Source organism: Alternaria arbusti (genome assembly GCF_024043155.1).
Source record: "Alternaria arbusti strain BMP 1465 chromosome Unknown scaffold_7, whole genome shotgun sequence".
Taxonomy (NCBI): domain Eukaryota; kingdom Fungi; phylum Ascomycota; class Dothideomycetes; order Pleosporales; family Pleosporaceae; genus Alternaria; species Alternaria arbusti.
Genome location: NW_026249947.1, coordinates 836926 through 856425, shown reverse-complemented (window position 1 = coordinate 856425; position 19500 = coordinate 836926). Strand labels below are relative to the sequence as shown.

Here is a 19500-nt window from a genome sequence, read left to right as displayed (position 1 = left end):
CAGTAGCGTTAGGATGGAGATATGATGGTTATCCTGGAAAAGGTAGAGGGCGAGATGGAAAGACGAGTGCGATATGAAGCACAAGGCTTGCAGCCCACGACTACTATATACAACCACGATGAAGCCGGGCGGGGTAGCATTTCACCATATTCTTCCACGCGCATGCTGGAACGGGACCCGAGTAAGACACGCTTAATCGCACGACTGCGCCTCCGTCAGGCATCCCGCGTCCGACTTAAGTGCAACCTCACCTCGACCGCCAAGCACACGTAGCGCATGCTATGAAGGAAGAATGCGCAGATATCATTCGCGCGGATACACTTGGTGCTGTAGTGTATTAGAGCGGAGTCTGGGCAGATCCTGACGTCGTCACAGCGACTACGCCGGGCACAAGTTGCGACGTTGCGTCTTTGCCAATGGAGCCTGGACCCGAGTTCGCTACCAACGCCACATACAGTTACCTCGACAACAGAGGATTGATTCTGTTCTTTTCTTTGCTCTCGTACTCGGCTCTTCAATCGCTGCTATTTCGCACAGTCTACGTGTCGGATTGGAGAATTCTGCCTTGGGGTTGACCTTACAACAATGTGCATTGCAACGAACACGGTCCAATTTGTTGATCAACATTGGACCTCTTATTGATTAGCTTTGCATTCTTTTCCTATCATCCCTTCCATACTTCATCCATCTCAGTATTCATCATCATACCTCTGCTCGTCCCTCCCCTCATCATACGCATTCTCCATATTATCACCAAACTGCTCCACACCCTCCGTCATATTATCCCACCTGTTCTCGATATCCTGCGGTATATCTTCCACAGCCTGAACCTTCTCGCCCGTCCACTCCGCTGCGTTTTCGGGGAAGTCTTCCACGTCCTGGACGCCGTTATCCCATTTCTGCTCGACATCGTCGCCAAAGTTCTCGGCGCGTCCGACTTGCTCGCCGGTCCAGCCCGCTGCGTTCTCGGGGAAGTTGCTGACGTCGTTTCCGAATTCGTCGACGCCGTTGGATACGTTGGCTTTGGCGCTGTCCCAGCCGTCTTCTGCGATGGGGTGTTAGCGATGATGTAGGTAAGCTGGGTGAGTGGAGGGATACGTACCGATCTTGTCACTCTCGTGCATTAGCAGTGCGCCGCCTGCAACACCTGCGACACCGGCTGCGGCGTACTTCCAGCCATTACCGCCGCTCTTCTCTTCTTGCTGCTGACCACTGCGAGTCGGGTCGTATGCGCTCTGTTGGTATGCGCCCTGATTGCTGTACCCATCCTGGCCGTAACCATATCCACCTTGTGGTGGTGGAGCGCCGTAGTTGCCCTGTTGTTGCGCGTAGCCGGGTCCGGGGTACTGGAAAGTTCGCTCGCCGTTCTGCTGGTTCACAAAGACCCAACGGTTCTCGCGTTGATCCCACTCAGCATACCATGGTGATGAGACTGGTGGTGGTTGCTGAGAGTGCTGTGGGGGAGGGTACTGTGAGTAACCCTGTTGCTGTTGTTGAGGTGGGTATTGGTCATAGCCTGACTGCTGCTGTTGCTGTTGCTGTTGATCTTGCTTGCCAGAGCTGGTGAAGTCGGAGATCAATTCGCTGAGGAAACCCATGATGAGTATGCTGTGGCTGTTGGGTAGAGTGAGAAGTTAGTGGAAGTTGTATGAGGACTGTCAATGTGGATGGAGGTGGGGTGAGGTATTTATTCAATGATCTACTTATGCCCCTCTTACGCATCAATCGGTCCACTACATCTGCAGCTAGATCTGTTCGAGATGGCCCACGATGCGTAGCAAATGCGAACGGCCGGACCTTTGAAACGTGGCGCAATCTCGGTGAGGCGGTGAGGCGGTGCCGCTCTCTCCGTATTCGGCAAAAAGCAGCCGCAATGGCCAGCAACGAGAAGTCGCTACAAACACGTCCGCTCCAATTCCATCGAATTCAATTCTGAGCATGTCGAACGCCAACAAAACCAGCCTTTTGGATGAGGTGGTCGGCATTCCTTCGCAGGATGTCAAGCTTCTTTAAGCTTTACTTGGCACGCGCATGGTCCCTCCCGGATGAGCTAGGCTCTGACAGCCCCACTTAAGCGATGGTTTTGAGGCGCAGTTCAGGGGCATTTAATGACGCGACGCGTTGCGCTGCGCCACCCGGCTGAGATGACGATGAAAAGCAAAGTGCGAGTCCGATACTACAAAACTCAGCTACGCAGGGATACGTATGTGTTGAACGCTCTGATTATCCCATCAGATTAAACCACCGAAAACTTTCACGGTTGCCTCTGACAACATGCGATATTGAAAGACAGAGGCTTAGAAAGCTACATCGGCGGCCGAGGAGTTCATGAGTTTGACTTAGTATCGATGGAGATTGCGCCCGCTCGTTCAGTTATTTCCTTGCATTACATGCCACTGCCGATTTAGTCGGACACATTGTCAGATCCCTCATCAGATCTCCCATCAGACTCCTAGTCGAATTCCTCGTCAGATCCCTCGTCAGATCCCTCGTCAGATACCATCGGACTCTTCGTCTGTATCAAGCCCCAGTGCAGCGTCATTCCAGGGAGCCCATGCGCCCCGTTCGTCGAACCGCCAATTCTCGCACCATCGCGGAAACCCATCACGCCAGAAGATGTAGTACTTTCCAAAACTGTAGACGATTTCTAGGCTCTTTTCAATTTTCATGTCTTTCTTCTCGCTCGTCCAAAATTCGAAGTAGTCAATAATGCTTGCGGGCAGTTGCTGGCCACTGAGTTCGAGATACACAAGCTTCGGTGGCCATGATCCGTCCTCAAGCGTCTTTCTCCTTAGGATGTTTGGTCGATCGCGAGTGGTGGTCAGAGTGATGGTTCGTATATCATCGCATTCCAGCAACGCCGAAAGCGTGAGGTCGGAAACTTTTGGGGCACCATCGATGCGCACATGCTTCAAATTCGGCAGCGCTTCAACCATGGCTGCAACCACATCGTCTGTAATCTCTAGGGCCTCTTCGCGCAGGGGATCGCCGAGATATATCATCTGGATGTATTTTCGAAACTCCAGTGGAGCTTCGGTGATGTCCCTTAGCATCCGGCTGTGATTTTCGGTCAGCGGAACGTGCATGCAACGCTGTGAGAAAGATTACCAACTTCGTGACATGAACACCGCGCGAAAATACACCATCTTAATCCATCTATGATCGAGTATTGCTTCCTCCAAGTCCTCCGCTGAGTGTATTATTGCCGCAAAACGCCCAAGGGGATGCCGGCGCGTTGGCATATCGGGGCCAATCCGTCGACGTTGCTCCTCGAACCACAAGTACGTTCCGCGGTCACACCCGTCCCAGACTACCGGCCACTTGCGCTTTCGTGGATATTGCATGTGTTTGAACCATCTAACCTTACCTAGGTAGTGACGACTTTTTGGATACCCGCGGACCCAATCCCCGGAGGTTCCATTCTGTGACATGATTACGACGGGTGTGGTGCGAACAAAGAAACGACAGCATGAGATGGAGAAGCGAGCCGCGGCCAATGGCGGTGTAGCCGATCGACACGCGACATTTTGACCACGTGACCACGCGACAACGACCACGCCATTATCCCAAAGCGACAAGAAACAGCCTCAAAACAACTCGACACGCTGGTCGGACGAACCTAAAGTCTGCACACTGGTCTGGAAAGCGACCTTGCAACCTTAAGAAATGCTTCATCGTATTACGGTTCAAAGTCAGCGCGAGGGCGGAATGGATGAACATCAGGCGGCATTCCACAGCCACCAAGGGCGGTCCTTACTAATCAATTCTCAATACCCTTTTCCACAGTGACAGACTCAAGACGGGCCAGCAGCCATGAGCAAGTTTTAGACAAAAGCGCGCGACCCTCTGACGTGTTTCGTCGCCTTCACCTCGACTTTGGTCGGCCTACTTTACCGCAGATTCTTCTTATACCTATAGTCAGTAGCTTGTTGTATCGCAATCTCTCTCAAAACTCTTCTCCTCAACATCCTACTCTGCGCATCCCTTACACTACTTTCTTGATTGCGGTCAAGTTCCTCAAACACTTCAATATCATCATGAAGCTCCTCGCGATCTTCCTCCTTGCCCTCATGGGCTTCCTCGAGATCGCCTCAGGCGCCGTTATCACTGGCGTTTCCGACGATCTCACCGGATCTGCCGTCGCTGGAGACTGCCATAACGGCGACGAGAAGTGCTCTATCCTCCCAATCATCCTTCTCGGCCGCCACTCCATCAAGCGCTGCATCAACCACAACTGGGTTGACGTCGAGATCTGCAACGTCGGGGCCATCTGTAACTCAGACCCTTCACCTCACTGTACCCTCGCGACCATCGATGGTGAGATCGCTGACAAGGACAAGGCCTCTGCTGTCACCTCCAACGAGATTTCATCCAGACAACAGGTCTGTCTTGAAGGCACTCAGCAGTGCGCCTACCTTGATCCGATCAAGCGGCACATCATCCAACGCTGCTATGGCCGCAAGTGGGTTAACACCAAGGTCTGCGAAGCCACCGAGACCTGCATCGGTGGAGCTGCGCCCCAGTGTGTCGCTCAGACCGTGCTGTCTCGCGACGAGACTGACGAAGAGGAAATCGACGAAGAGGACTCCAACCCAGACGACATCGACGCCGTAAGTCCCTCATCCACCCCTTACATCCCAATACTTATTTGCTAACAACCCCCAGGATCTCGCCCACAAGTCCGACCTCCCCTGCACAAAATGTAAGAGGATGCGCGATGATTGCTTCAGAGTGGGTCACACCCACCACTCCCCACTCCCCACTCCCCACTCCCCAGCGCCCTCTCCTCCTCTTAGTGACTAACATTGCCGTAGAACCATCGTTGCAGAACAACCTACTGCCACCACGAATGCCTCAACAGGATGAAGAGGTATCTTGTTGAAGACGGTCGGCATGGACGGTATCGCGGTACTTGCCAGGACTACTGCCCGCAGTTGTGTCGGTGATGCGGAAGCGTGGTCTCCGGTCGTCCTTTGCGTTTGTGTATCGATGGAGCTACCGTTGACATGAAGGGTTCGATGATTGGTCTTAGGATTGAGGGTTGAAAACGATGGTGTGGCTCAAGCAGACGTATATCGTAGCATAGCTAGTTCATACCGCGTAATGCGTAAAGACATAGCTTCTCGTCCTTCTCTTCGTTGACTTTTATGACATCTCTATTCCGAAGCCGAATTATACCTCTGCTAGACACGCATCTACGCGAACAAGATCTCAAGCACCCATACGATATACCATGCACGAAACAGCCCTCTCATTAACAAACCACCCGCGCAAACTTTTCTGGGGTATCTAACCTAATCAAAAACCACCTTCTTTCCTGCCGCAGGCCCCTTACCCCCAAGATCAATCTTCAACTTCTTGCTCTCCTTCGCCAACTTCGCTGCCTGCCAACTAGGATGCAATTCACCCTTATCATCCCTCTTAACACCCAGCCCCATCTTCCTATCCTTCTTATCATCTTTCTTGCCCAACGGCTCCGCATTGCTTCCACTCTGCTGCACGCCCCGACCACCCAGCGGCTTGCCCCGTCTTTGTCGCTTGTCATCACCGGCAACGGCGCCTCGTTTGGGGTCGAATTTGACATTCTGCTGTTGTTTCTCGAGATGTTTGGCTTTGGCGCCGAATTTCGCTTCGGCGATCTTTTGGCGTGCGCGCTGGCCGCGACGGTTCTTGCGAGGTGCGTTGTCGGCGTCTAGGTCTGAGGCTTCGGATTCGGAGCCGGAGAAGTAGGCGGCGTGGCTGAGGGCGGGGAGGAAGGCGGAGGAGGTGGGCTTTTCGAGGGCGGCTTTGGTTTTGGTCTTCTTTGTGGGTATGGCGGCTTCGGAGGAGGAAGAGTCTGAATCTGAGGCTGAATCGGCAGAATCGTCGGAGGCAGGGGCTCCTGATCTCGAGATCGCTACAGTATCGCTGTCCTCGTCCTCTTCATCACTGGTGTTGTCTGGTTGTGCGACTTCCTCCGCTTCGTCATCGCTGTCGCTCGCAGCTTCCAGATCAGCGTCAGGGTCGTGTTCGCTTTCGCTATCGGCGATACTAGGCGGTCGCTCATCGCCGGACACCGAGCCCTCGTCATCTTCTTCCCCTGAGGATGGCTCGGCTATCCGCGCGCTGAAGGCCATGTACGGGTCGTCCGCCTCGTCGCTCGCGTCCTTCATCTCCACGTCGGCCTTGTCGGCAGCCTTCGCCCTCTGCGCCTTCCTCGCCATCTTTTCTTCCTTGTGCTTCTTCATCTCCTCTGTGGTATATTCCTTAACAATCTCCTCCACCTTTTCGTTGTCCTTGGCTTTGTCCACCCCAAGTATGCCCTTCAGGTCCTCGATAACCTGATCCACGGCCTTCTTCACCTGTACGACCTTGAACATTCTCGCGGTGACATTGAGTGTGCTGGTATCCTTGCTGCCTTCTCTGATGCCGGAGATGTATTCCTGTAGTGGCTCCGCATCCTTCAAGCTTTTGACCCGTGACAAAGTTTTGCGCAAATGCTGGTCGCCCAGCTGCTCCAAGTTCAGCGCCTTGAGGACATTGTACTCGGCGTTCAAGCGAAACACTGCCTCTTTTTGTCCCTTCTTGGTAGCATACTTCTTTCTGCGACTGTACTTCTGGCGCTCGAGCTGTGAAGCATGGCGCAGAGCTTGGAGGAGCGGTTTTTGCGCATCTTCGAGGCGCTTCTGGCAGTACTTGGCTTGTTTCGCGGGGTTCGTGATCACGGGAGGAGGGAGGTTCCCGGAGGCGGCGGTCGTCTCGCGCTTTCGTTTCGGCATCGTGGGCGTTGTTTGGTGGTGTTATTGGCGTCAGACTGCTGGCTGGAAATTTTGGAGATGGGCGCGGCCTAATCGATAAGCCCGCGGCCAGACCTCCCCCATGTGGCCGCCGCCCAACCTTCTTTCACTCTCACTTTCTACTCAGTCTCCAAGCTTGTCACTGTCATCACACCACGCGCGCTGTAGTGTAAATCTTCATGATGCATTGCAGTCTTTCGAAGAAGACATATAGAGATGCATACTACAAAGATAGCGAATCATACCAGCTTGAGCGCTCAGCGCGCCTTCCACTCTCATCACCCATCCTCTTCATTCTATCTTCATTTCACCTTGCGTCATCATCGTCATCTTCTTCGTCGCGTCTGCTGCTGATTATAGAACCGTGTCTCTGGCATCCACGGGTGCTGAGGCGGTCCATTGTCAGGCGCACCTCCGCCCCGCCCGCCATCAGGAACAGCGGGTTCAGCGTCAGCATACTCGCTTCGGCCCTGCCCTCGTGGCCGCTCACCATACTCGGTCTGCCCTCCCGGCTGCAGATGAGGATCCACCTCTGCGGGATGTGGGCCGCGGGCGTTGTTCATAGTGGGCACCTGAAGGAACTCGGGCTGCTGTTGCTGCGGCGGTGGCGGTGGCGGCGGTTGAGCATTGCCCTGGCCCTGAACACCCGGACCCCGAGCTGGTGGTGCTTGGTTCGGTGTGTTAGGAGCACGCTGCGGTGCAGGGGCGTTAGCATTGTTCCTGTTATTATTGCCAACGGGTACGAAGCCTGGCGGACCGCCGGCCGGGTTGTCTGTCTCATGGTCAGCTCTTTCCTATCGGTTCTGCTTACTACATGGCAAATTATACGATTTGGCATTCCCATCATCTCTTCGCGCGGCCTGGCGTGTCTCGCTCTCTGGTCTAATTGATGAGCTCGTCGACTGTTACTCCAGTCTTCCCAGATTGATGGGACATGCTTGCGTACCCAAAATCTCTTCGTTCGTGCCATGGTTCTTGGTGAGAATGCGTTGGGTACATGAAGAAGAAAACAGCCACAACGATCTTATACTGAGGCATGATGATTGTCGGGACAATGGAAGAGGAAGTATCAATCCAACACTGGACGCGGAAACAGCTCACGGAAATGTCACTTACCACGTCTTCCTGACCCGTTGCGGTATCGTCGCTGAGCAGCACTATATCGATAACCGCCATGGCTCTCATCGGAATCGTAACCGTAGTCGTACGCGTTCCTTCCGCGTCTTGGTTCTTCGTATCCAGGATATCCTCCATATGTGGGATACCCTCCATATGCAGGGTATCCACCGTATCCCCCGTATGTAGAATATGAGCCTGCTTATTTAGCAGTGAACTAGTAGGCTGTTCTGAATACCTTACCGAAGTGAATGGGAGGCGGCGTCCTACTTCCCCCGAAGAGTCGTTTGAAGAAGCCCATGCTGTTGACACTATAGACACAGGGATTCGATGATGTGCAGAAGACGCACTTGTGGGATCTCGAAGCTGTTCTCGATAGGAAGAGTCCTTGTTCAGGATTGTCGATGAGTGGAGGAAGAGTGCTTTGGCACGGAGAAGCGCAGTGGCACTATATGGACCACGGCTGAAACGGTGAAGATGCGACAACTTCCATGATTTATCAAGGTCAGAGACCTCTACGATATTCCATCTATTACCGATGCTATTGACGTGACACCAGTGCACCAAACGTTCCCAAAACCTTACATCTATCGCGTACAAGAATTAAATTCCGACAAGGACCCTTCCCATGAACGAACCAAGAAGGAAATCGGCTATCATTGACCGGGCCGCCAGTTGGGCCTGTCAATCACTGCTCCCGTCACGTCAAATGTCTTACTTCTGGCCTTTAGATTCGGGCCCGTTTTACCGCCGAAGAACAGGAAAGTGCCTTTGCTGATCAAGACTTTCCCTTGGGTTTTCTTCTTCTCATCGGTGTTGCGACGCGGGTTGTTTTCGACTTGCGGTTTCTGCCTCTCGTAGGCTTGGTGCCTCTGCCTCTCATCTGTTTGCTGTTCTTGCCTCTCATCAGTTCGGTGTCTCTGCCTCTCATGGGCTTCGTGTCCTCGTTGCTCATGGATTTCGTGTCTCCGGTGCTCATAGGCTTCCCTGGCCATTTCATCGGTCTTGCTCATAGCGCCTTGCGAAATCATGCTACCCTCTGTCGATTTGGGCCTCCGGTGGAAGGTCTTGGATGCTTTGTTCTGGGCTACCAGACGAGCGACTTCTGCGTGCCTCCTCTCTATAGCTCCTCCTCTCGCGGTAGACATTATTTCACCGGAGTCTAGATCTGCTTGTCGATTGTGTGGTTCGTGATTGGTGTAATGCCCAGGTCGGTTGAAGTATCAAAGTAGTGGGGGTGGTTTCGATGATTGCTGGATATCGAATTAGAGCTTGTATGTGTTGATTTGTATAAAGAATGGGGCATGCAATAGTGGCATTTACAGGTATAGATGGGCGTGCACCGCTCTCTTCCCTGGCGGTATGTGACATTGGGCATTCAAAAAGTTGGTATTTGATTATTCCGCTATTGACGGTATTGGCAGGCCATGCGACAGGCGTTCTATGCTAGGATCACAGTCAGAACCTCCAAGGCAGGTTCGCGTATGTGACATGAAGGCCAGCAGTCATATACGTGACAGGTTCCAAGTCATCCGTTAAGCTATCTCCTTCACTGTAACGCTCGGTCACATATGTGTCGACGTTGGTCAAAGCGGAGACGATGAGCAGGTCAGTGTGCATTTCACGGCACTGCGATATATCCTGACATCTCCAAGGGCATAATACTCGAAAGGCCAACTACTGCGTGATGGCAAGATTATATTCATCCTACGTCGAACGATAAGCAATGCATAACTAACGTCAAGTGACTCATACCTCAGTCTTGTGTAACGTACACATCGATGAGTCTACCCACTAAGGTATCTGCATCATCTATACCTTCTACATCTCCGAGCGATCTAGCACCCGTTTCTCAATCCCGATCTCTGCTCTGCGAAACTGCGCCACGCCGAGCCATACGCCACCTCCAGCCTCCGACCATCCCAACCCCGATACTATCAGGCCTTTCAATCAAACCATTTCGCAGGGAACTTACCCCCGTCGCCCTTTTCGTATACCAGCGCTGAATCGTCGTACTCTTCCTCCAGGCGAGTTGTCCTCCGAGGCCGCCCCACTTTCTCATGTCGCTCATCCCGGGTCTTAGGCAAACGACCACTTCTCCGACCTTGCTCAAGTTCTTCGCCCAATTTCTCATACCCCGTTCCGTACTGAGGCGTAGGTGTCACGTACGGCGACGGATAACTTGCATCAGCACTTGGATAGTATGATTGAGCGGTGGGCGGTGGATGTGTATATCGCGGGTCTGGGTATTGCTGAAATGGATGTTGATGGTTTGTATGTTGCGGATATCCAACTGGCGTTCCGCAAGCAGGGTATTGCGCTTGCTGTTGTGGTCGATACTGGGGCGGATACGTGTGCATATATGTCTGCGGGTCAGGCTGTGAGTACGGCTGTGGGTACGGGTGCGGGTACTGTTGTTTTTGCTGATATTTCTGCTGAAATTGTTGCTCTTGCCGCTGCCACTCTTGGTACTTCTCGCGATACTGCTCCTTTTTCTGCTGATCTTGCGATCCAGATGCGGGCCCTGCTTCGCCGACCTCCGAAGGGTCCGGGAGAACCACGGTCACATTGTCGCTGCCAACATATGAACGAACATCGATGTCGGGCTTCTTCTTGCGCCTGGATGACCGGAGACGCGTAGCATCTTTCGAAGCTTTGGCGGTATGAAGGGCGTTGTCATTGTACACTACCAGCGCGTTGTGTTTGCCTGCAAGTGGTCGGACGGTTTCGACGCTCGATACCGAGCTGCTGCGACGCGTTGAGGCAGACTTGCTACGTTCGGAGTAAGGTAGACTTTCAGACCTGGCGTCTTCGTGCTCATCGTAAGTTACTGTCACCTCCGCTGGTTCATGCTGAGCACTTCCAGTGCGAGATGTAGTACTGCGACCACGGTCATCACGAGATGCTTTTCGACTACTCTTAGAACTGCTTGCTTTACTCGACGCTCGTCTCGAAGTTGGCTCGCGTTCGCTACTGGACTCATGTTCATTAACATCGACATAACTTCTGGCTTTCGACGCGGTGCTGCCGCCTCGCTCACTCCGACTAGGTTTGATACTCGAGGCTCGCTTCGAGATCGACTGGCTTTGGATTCTCGGCTCGTAGTCTTGCTCGCACGCATGACTTCTGGCTGTAGACGCGATGCTCATATCTCGCTCACTGCGACCCGATTCGCGAGTACTCCTAGTACTTGCAGCGTTACTTGGGGCTCGTTCGGGGACTGGGTCGGCATGATTTTCGTCGCGATGGACGACACTTGGCCTGTGGCTTCGCACACTGCTTTCCACTTCGCTTGAACCGCAGCTGATTACAGATTTGGCGTACTCTTCATTGGCGCGGAGTAGAGCGGCACTGACAGTGCTGCTGACATGTTCGCTTCGAATGCTTGGTGCTACGCTAGACGTTCGCGAAGATGGAGCTCGCGAAGATGGCGCTCGTGAAGATAGGGGCTGCAAGGACGGTGCTCGCGAGGGATCCCGCGAGTGGCTCTCTTGCAGGTATTCTGACGACTCTTTTTTGACGCTGACGCTACTAGGTGCGATACCAGGACTCCCAGATACAGGTGCGGCTAACACACAACGGTCCTCCAATACCGTATTTCTGGCAACACTAGCGACACTCGGAGAACGCGACGGCTGCAAATTGTGTATCACGCTTGAAGCAGTTGACGCAGGAAAAAGCGGGTGCTGGTCCGATATCGTACTTGATGTGACGGTCACAACGCTTGGGGCGCGATACGTTAGAAGTCTTGACTCAGACACAGACGTCGTGCTTTCGGGTACCCTGCTTTGAGCGACGCAAGAGCTATCTCGTGAGGGGGGTAAAGACGGGTAAATCTCGGGTACGTGACTCGGAGCGGCGGATGTAGCTCTCGGTGCGCGAGAGCTGTTTCTTGACACGGGCGAAGACAGATAGTCCTCGGAAGCCGTCCTCGGGGCAGTGCTCACAGCGCTGTGAGTACGAGAGCTAATCGTATTTGAGGATGGTATTGGGATAGCTCTCAGAGAAGGTGGATGGGATTCTCCAGGTAAGCTAGGTTGAGCGACGCTGTTGGTGCTCGCATGACTCCTAAGATCGCTGACTACGCTCACAGCGTGGGTATTATGAGTACTATGAGCGACGCTCGGGGTATGCGACGAAGTTGCAAGATTTGGTCTTGCCGGTGCATGGCTTGGGGCCTCACTGATGTTGCTTCGAGGATATGCGTTGTAAGATACGACAGAGACCTCGGGTAGACCTCGAACATAGGGCCTCTCTCGACTATGAATTGGTGCCGCGCTTGCTAGACTTGTGCTAGATAAGTGTACTACAGGTGGAGGCGCCCTTGCAATCGGGACCTGCGTTTCAGGCAGAGGATGATGCGGTCCGCGACTTGTTACTTTGTAACTTGACGGTCTGTCTTTCCCAGGAACGTTGTGCACGTCTTTCCGCTTCTCGACCTCGAATTTCTTAGTTTCCGCACCGTTTCCTTTGGTACGGGTCCAGGCTTGCGCTTTTGGGTGTAGCTGTATCGCAGGACGGCCCACGTTTACTTGAGTGTGAGCTTGTGCATCAAGGAATGTATCCAGATTAGTTTTTCAAGCGAAATAGTATGATGGCAAATGATGGATAAGGTAGGGTATCTGGCCGCATATTTGAATGAGCCTCATGTGAATGGTCATTCTTGAAGATAATCAGGTCATGCAATCGTATGACTGCGTTCACAGTGTCACTAAGTGAAGTTGACTACGTCGACATAACCGTGACTCTACGAAGGCTCACGGGTGACGGAAGAGAGATGTGAATCACGGTACATGATTGGCATGGGCAATGAGCACGAACTCAATTCGGGCACACACGAAATTCTGCTTCGCTGTGGCGAGTCCCGCTATGAGCGCAGGTACCGGCGTGGTGACTTTGTAAGTGTATACATGTGATTGCACATTCTCTGGTCACGAAACGTGCAGAGGCTGGTCATAATGAATGCGAAAATATTTGTAGTATCAACATGTCTGTCCATGAGGCTATGGTGCTGGGAAATGGATGGGGGGAAGCATGGCATGACGTCTTCGGTTAAAGCTAAAGATACCCAGGAAGCAACCAATCTCGTCGGGCAGGCGGCTGCTTACACTTCAACTTACCCCGCAGCCTTCCCTCCCAAGGCAACACAGATGCGACGCAGATTCCAAGGCCTACATCTCAAGCGCAATCTCAAATGTGCTACCAAGTCATCGAAAGATACACCTATTGTCGTTGCTTATACTACAGGCACCCGATAGATCCCTGTGCAAAACATGGCGTGCGAGGTCACGGTATTCAGGAGAAGACGGTCTTAGTAGGATATCTCTGCTCATCACATGGAGGGAATCCCATTCCGAGGTCAGAACCTTACGAACTCAAACGCGGTGCTGAGGTTGCCGATATCGTTGACAATGTCACGAAATCAGACGATAGCTCGGATGACGGCGAGAGCGTCGGTTCGACCTCGATTACGCTAAGCAGATGTACTTCCTTCATCGCATCGGATGGGCAAGATACTGTTGCAGAGGTTATTGAGGTGCTGTTGGAAGACCCTCAACTAAGTTGGCAGAAATTGGTTTGCTCTCAGACAACGGATACAGTTGAGATGAATGTGGATGATATCCATTTCTTCCTAGGTGCGTTCGAGAGGGATTTGCGCTCCGAGGCTGACTCCACCCTGCAACATCATACTTGCGCATTCTTGCGACGTCGCCTACGTTATCTTTCGTCTAAGATATACGAACACTTCAACGTTGAAAAGACTACAGCTCTTGGAGCGTATCTAGTCGACGAAAAGAACGCTTTCGGGTCGTTGCAGCGACTCCAGCTGATCGATTTAAACGATGCGGACCCTATCCTCATGCCGGCATTTTCCAAGATCCGGGAGTTTCTTTTCGATGGAACCGCCTATAAGGCGCTGAAAGACAATGTAAGGAACTTCGCGAGACATACGCGCAACTACGAGGACGAGATGGCCGACATCGTGATAAGACATATACACCCGCCCGAAATGGGTTGGAAATCTCCTTCCAACGGTGATTTGCTCTTGGATGTTTTTCTTACCGACCTGGCAAGGGAGGCGAAAATTCACATGCTCTCTGATTCAGATCGTGCCGGGATCAAGAGCACTCGGGACAAGCTATCAAAACTTTCAACCGAAATCAATGCAGCATGGACACAACAAGTGCCGGGTTGGCATTTTTACCCGCTCATACATGCCAGTCGCAGCTGTGCATCATCCATGACTTCTCAGGAGGATATGACAGAAAAGCAGCGTGAAGTCGCGTCTTTCGAGACATTCGCATGCTCGAGCAGAGCGTTCTTGCAATTGGCAAGATCATTTGCTCCCAATACATGTAAGACTACATGCGAGCCCAGCTGTGTTCCTTCTTCTAGAGTAGACAAAGTGGGTGAAGAGGTCCACTCTGGACCGCATATCACGTCAATCAGATTTGCATGCGTAAGCCTTTCCTGCTCTGAAACTCATTTACTTTCGCGAGACTGAACTTCGATAGTCTTGCGGAGAGATCATCACCGACGACTATGAAGAGTTGTCTCAAGGAGCTGTCATCAACATTCTACGACAAGTAAGGCTGCTATCCGTTCGAAAGATCTATCAGCAAGCAGCGTCGCAACAATCGCAGCGAAGCAAGGCGTCGTTCTCCTTTCGGGGCCTACTACCTACGTTCGCTACAAAGACCGCACCAAATGCACAGCTCCCACAGCACCAACCCGTGAATCAAAAAGGCAATTATTCGAGCATAAAGCCATGCGACATGCAGACCCAAACGAATCAGCATGAACACCACTTCATTCACTGGTGTATTCCTTGGAGTCGCTATGCTACACGTATGTCTGCGCTGCAGTCATGCAAGTTCAAAACAGACGTCGATCTCTTCAGAGCTCTCAAGCAGCGCTATGAAGAGTCCAAGGACAGATACAAGAGGTTGTTGTCGTTCAAGAAAGCAACAGCCTTGCGCTTTGTAAAGGCAGGTTCTTCTCACGCACCCAGAGCGCCATTTAGCTTTGACTGATAGTATCTATTAGTTCCGCCTTTACCATCACCGCCTGGTAGATATTCACGAGATCAATGACATACCACCGGTGGATCAGAATCACGAATACGAATACTCACCCATGCCAGCTGATAGCATCCCCCCGATCGGCCCGAATCTGTTGATGCACTTCTTCCTGCATCCGGAAGACAGCCCCTCATCCGCGGTTCTGCTTCCAAGCATTCCGAAACGCAAAATTGACAAACTCGAGCCCTGTCCAGTGCGGGGAAGTAGGTACGTGAACGCGTTGGCTTCGACGACAGAACTATACTGACACGTACAGTATTGGCTGGGGGCTTGACGTCGATACTGGGGTTGACGAGTTAAAGCTCTTCGGCCTAGCCCTGCTTGGTACTTTGGCAAGCATCGTATTCGGGCTGGTGTGGTCAGTGGTAAAACACGACATACAGGGCGCATTCGCTGTTGCAGGTTTCTTTTTCGCAATTTCCGCATTCACTATCGCGAGTGTCAAAGCGTTGGACTTCTAAGGTTTGTGTGGTAACACCCGAGTGGATGTAATATGTTTTAGAGTTCTCTATGATACAAATTTGCCACACCGCTTCATTGATCCACCGCCTAGATCGTTGATCCAGCACTGCCCGGTACTCTCTCTCCGCTCATCCACGCTGGAAGAACAAATTCCGTTCTATAAGTAGCATGTCTATCTATCTTTTTGTATAGTCTGGCCTTACCAGGCATGTACACTAGGTCCTTTTCGACTTCTCGATCGATCATGCTCTGCGCATACGGGCGTGTTCTCTCTGCGCGTGCTGCACCCACAGAAGAGGCGGAATCCTCTGGTCGGATTCCCTCGCTGTGGTAAATTCCGTCATCCTCAGGATCGTATTCCCTGTCTCTGTCGTACTGCTCATCTTCATATGCGGATGGAGCGCGGCTTCCGTTACGATGCTCTGAGGGGTGACGAGAGCTGGAGTGTTGACTACTGACTTCGCTTGGGGCTCGCCCTCTGGGAGATCTCGCGTCGTACTCGACATCATCGTGGAAGCGACTCGAGGTACTATGTGCACGACCTGTTTGAATAGTTGAATGTCCACTGCTCTCGCGTGTGGAAGTACGGGTCTGGGAAGGGGTGTTCCGCTCGCGATGGCTATGACGACTCTTGCTGCTACCGGCTACGCTACGATCCTGCTCAGCAGCTTTGTGTGCATATCCCTCATTGACCCGAGACTGAGCAATCGAGATCCTGCTTGATGCCACACGGGGAGCTTCTCGTGAACACGGGTTAGGATATGCTTCCGGGATATGTTCCTGGGTAGCATTGACCTCGCTAGTAGCGTAAGAGCTGCGACTGCTGCGAGTTGCACTTGGCATTCTTTGTGCGGGTGGCGCATCGTAGTCTCTTCTAGAAGTACTGCGACTGGACTCGGTCGTACTCTTGTTCGAAGGACGAACTGCAGGTGGCGGTTCAGGTGCTTCTGGTAATGGTGCGAGTTGACTCGATACGCGGCCTGATGACTTATGGGTTCCCGACCTGCGATCTTTCGCGACCTTCACGGAATATTCGCTAGTCGATCTTGTCTCCTTTCCTTTGACTTCTTTCGTGTAGTACGCAGCTTCGCCTTTCGAGTTCAATCCGAAGGCTTCACCTTTTCGACGGACCCATTGGCTTTTCTCGGCATATGAGCCCGAGAACATGATATTCGATGAATATAATACTGTAAGATATGGTATATGATTTTTAAGCTATTTACAATGAGCGTAGAGGCTGTGAGAGGTGGTTTACGGGTTTAGAAGCAGAAGAGAACGTTTTCTTTTATCACCAGTATATGTGAAGGGGTTGCTGGCGCTCCAATTGCATGCTTCAATGAATGAGCACCAAGTTCATACAACTGTGTATGAATGGATGTCATGGCCAGATTGACGCGCAAGCATTCCATTACTGGAAGCTAGAAGATGAGAGTAAAGTATGACAAAAATTCGCATAATTAATGAGGAGCGAAGGCTACTAATAGTTCCAATATATGCTTCTGCCACTGGTACTTTTTCTGTCAGGTCATGAGTAGCAATACAATTGCGACGCGGACATTAACAACGGTTTGAGAGCACTTGCGATATTATGTGGAAGAAGATGTGGAACAAATGAGTGTACAAAGTTACTGCCTAGACTGGAAGTAGGTCCATACACCATTATTACTGGAAAAAATGGCTTTTTTCCGCCGTGAATACTGCAGATCCTCCTATCGACGCCCACGCCTCTTGGCACCGCCGAAGCCAGCACCAAAGCCCACACCGGGAACGTCAGGGCCCATACCACCAGGTACACGCATACCAGCCCCACCTCCAAAACCTCCAGCTCCATCCACTGGCTCGCCTATCCCTTGAGGCATTCCACGTTCTACATTGCCATAACAATCGTCGTCGTCATCGTCATCATCGTCATCATCATCATCAAACATTCCCCTCATATTGCGGCGTTCGCCCACTCCATGGAGGCGAGGCGGTTTGAAGAGCTTGGCCCACTGATCAGCGTAGACTTTCTCCCACTCTTCAGCGTCACCATATGCTTCCGTCAGCAACTCGTAGTATTCCGCTTGCGCTGAGAATCGGTCTCTTTTGTTGAAACGGCCGTTAAGAGGGCTGTTGAACCCATTGTTGGACCGATATCGACTGAAGATATACGCCTCCAACTCGCTGGGCGGCTGGACGAAACGTTGTACCCGGTCGGCTGGCATTGGCTCAAGACCATGATCTTTCCTGTGCTCATTGTGTCTTTCAAGTAATCTAGCTCTCTCTTTCATCCAAGCCTGGGCTGTCTCCGCTTTCTCTTTGTCAGTGGGAAAAAGATGACTTTTGCCTTGTGCCTTCCCGAAAGGATAACCCCCGAAAGGATACCCCCCGGACGACTTTCCAGGTTTGCCGCGGCGCCTAATGAAGAAGGGGTCCATGTTTGGAGGAAGTAGGTATTGGTTTTGGACGTCAGTGTCAAGCCGGAGTTGTTGCTAAGTACCTCGGTAGCTGTTTTGGTGTAGGGCAGAAGAAGGTATCGTAGGAAGCTGCACTGGTCATAGGAGAGAGATGTTTTATACGAAACAGCCATAACTTATGATTGTGAAGAATGATCATGTGCTGTTGATGAGGCGTGAAGTGACGCCACGTACATCGCTGCGCTCGTCAGCTGAACCAAATGTCACAGACGCCATCAACATTCGATTGCTGTAACAATGCTCATCTATAAATCAAGAGCCGATTGAGTGATGCCACATAGACGTCGCGCAGCGAGCCGCACCTCAAATATACAGCCCATGTCTCAGACTTCGTCCAATTGAAAGTGATCAGGGAAGCAGATAGGAGTCATTAACTTTACTGACTGAATGGGCGTGAAGATGCGATTGTCACACTATCTCAACGACTTCTAGTACTCCTACCGCCCATGTCTCCGACATCTCCCATCTCTGCTCGATACACGGATAACAAACCCATCAAGCCTCCCTCAATCATGCATGTTCCAAGCAGAAGCCTTACCACCTCCACCAGGCCAACGCGGGCCACGCCCATCCTCTTGACCTCTTCCTCTTCCCCCTCTACCATTGTCCCATCGACCAAAGCTATGATCTGGAACAGGCGGGCCTCCATGGCCCACATCCCTAATGTCCGGAAGTCCAGCGTTGGGTCTTCCTCCTCCCCCTCTACCGTTGTCCAATCGCCCAGAACTATGATCTGGAACATCTGGGTCTCCACGGCCCATACTCTGTAGGTCCGGCCATCCTGGGTTACGTCTTCCTCCGCGACGACGACCCAAGGGCATAAATCCCAAAGCACGAGGATCATCAGCCATGCCAGCAAACCCGTGGTCTCCAAGGCGAAAATGCCCTGGACCGTGTGATTCATCGCGAGGCCCGCCACTCGCTTCGAGCTGAGCCCTGAGTGTTGGTGGTAAAGGTTTGTCGTTGAGTCCAGATTGCTTGAAGTACTCCGCATCTCGACTCATACGTTCACGCCACCTCTTCTCACTCCTTTCGCTCTTTTCCATCTGTGCCTTCCTCCGCTCGATCCAGATTTCGGCATCTACCCTCTCTTTTACGCGCTTCTTGATGGTCTTGGGATCATTTCCTACATGGATCGATGGATCTTGTTCGCTGGGCATTGGCGATAGGTATTCGTTTCCACTTCCTCGCTCGCCGTGATGGTAGAGTGGAGGTGGGGTGTTGCTTTTGAAGAAGTTGAATAGGCCCATAGTGTAGTATTCGTGCTGTGAGAGCTACTGGTTCGTGTAATTGACTCTGGGTTGCTGCGCTTTGCTTGTACGTTTCTCGGGAAGTGTTGTACGCGGTAGGAGAAGTTGTATCGCAGAAAAGGTCGTGGCAGTAGGAGGTTAGTATCGTTTTTATATCGAAGGGCTGTTGTGACGGCACAGTCCTGGAATCTGGAAGTAGAGGATCACAGGATACTGTTGATGCATGATGGAGGCGCGTCAGTGTTGTCACTCATCATCTACGCACATGCGGTCGTTCTTGTGATCATCTTTGTGATCATTGCCATGAAATTTGAACGCTGTCATGATATATACATGCCGACAAGCACGACCGGTGACA

The 19500-nt window shown here is 52.1% G+C and overlaps 7 protein-coding genes across 7 annotated transcripts; 1 reads left to right on the top strand and 6 right to left on the bottom strand.

Moving 5' to 3' along the window:
* Nucleotides 1-689: 689 nt before the first annotated feature.
* On the bottom strand, nucleotides 690-1598 carry J4E86_006102 (uncharacterized protein; the record flags this gene model as incomplete). Its single annotated transcript, XM_051446633.1, has 2 exons — nucleotides 690-1045; nucleotides 1103-1598. 2 exons carry the CDS (start codon nucleotides 1596-1598, stop codon nucleotides 690-692), a joined length of 852 nt encoding a protein of 283 aa, XP_051302208.1.
* Nucleotides 1599-2492: 894 nt separating this feature from the next.
* On the bottom strand, nucleotides 2493-3053 carry J4E86_006101 (uncharacterized protein; the record flags this gene model as incomplete). The annotated part of the gene is made up of 1 exon (XM_051446632.1): nucleotides 2493-3053. One exon carries the CDS (start codon nucleotides 3051-3053, stop codon nucleotides 2493-2495), a length of 561 nt encoding a protein of 186 aa, XP_051302207.1.
* Nucleotides 3054-4037: 984 nt separating this feature from the next.
* On the top strand, nucleotides 4038-4803 carry J4E86_006100 (uncharacterized protein; the record flags this gene model as incomplete). The annotated part of the gene is made up of 3 exons (XM_051446631.1): nucleotides 4038-4610; nucleotides 4666-4702; nucleotides 4778-4803. 3 exons carry the CDS (start codon nucleotides 4038-4040, stop codon nucleotides 4801-4803), a joined length of 636 nt encoding a protein of 211 aa, XP_051302206.1.
* A 491-nt stretch (nucleotides 4804-5294) lies between these two features.
* On the bottom strand, nucleotides 5295-6758 carry J4E86_006099 (uncharacterized protein; the record flags this gene model as incomplete). The annotated part of the gene is made up of 1 exon (XM_051446630.1): nucleotides 5295-6758. The coding sequence occupies one exon, from the start codon at nucleotides 6756-6758 to the stop codon at nucleotides 5295-5297; it is 1464 nt and encodes a 487-aa protein (XP_051302205.1).
* Nucleotides 6759-8548: 1790 nt separating this feature from the next.
* J4E86_006098 (uncharacterized protein) lies at nucleotides 8549-9040 on the bottom strand (the record flags this gene model as incomplete). The annotated part of the gene is made up of 2 exons (XM_051446629.1): nucleotides 8549-8583; nucleotides 8611-9040. 2 exons carry the CDS (start codon nucleotides 9038-9040, stop codon nucleotides 8549-8551), a joined length of 465 nt encoding a protein of 154 aa, XP_051302204.1.
* Nucleotides 9041-17145: 8105 nt separating this feature from the next.
* On the bottom strand, nucleotides 17146-17853 carry J4E86_006097 (uncharacterized protein; the record flags this gene model as incomplete). The annotated part of the gene is made up of 2 exons (XM_051446628.1): nucleotides 17146-17662; nucleotides 17801-17853. The coding sequence occupies 2 exons, from the start codon at nucleotides 17851-17853 to the stop codon at nucleotides 17146-17148; spliced, it is 570 nt and encodes a 189-aa protein (XP_051302203.1).
* A 362-nt stretch (nucleotides 17854-18215) lies between these two features.
* On the bottom strand, nucleotides 18216-19142 carry J4E86_006096 (uncharacterized protein; the record flags this gene model as incomplete). The annotated part of the gene is made up of 3 exons (XM_051446627.1): nucleotides 18216-18266; nucleotides 18431-18828; nucleotides 18899-19142. The coding sequence occupies 3 exons, from the start codon at nucleotides 19140-19142 to the stop codon at nucleotides 18216-18218; spliced, it is 693 nt and encodes a 230-aa protein (XP_051302202.1).
* Between the last annotated feature and the right edge of the window lie 358 nt (nucleotides 19143-19500).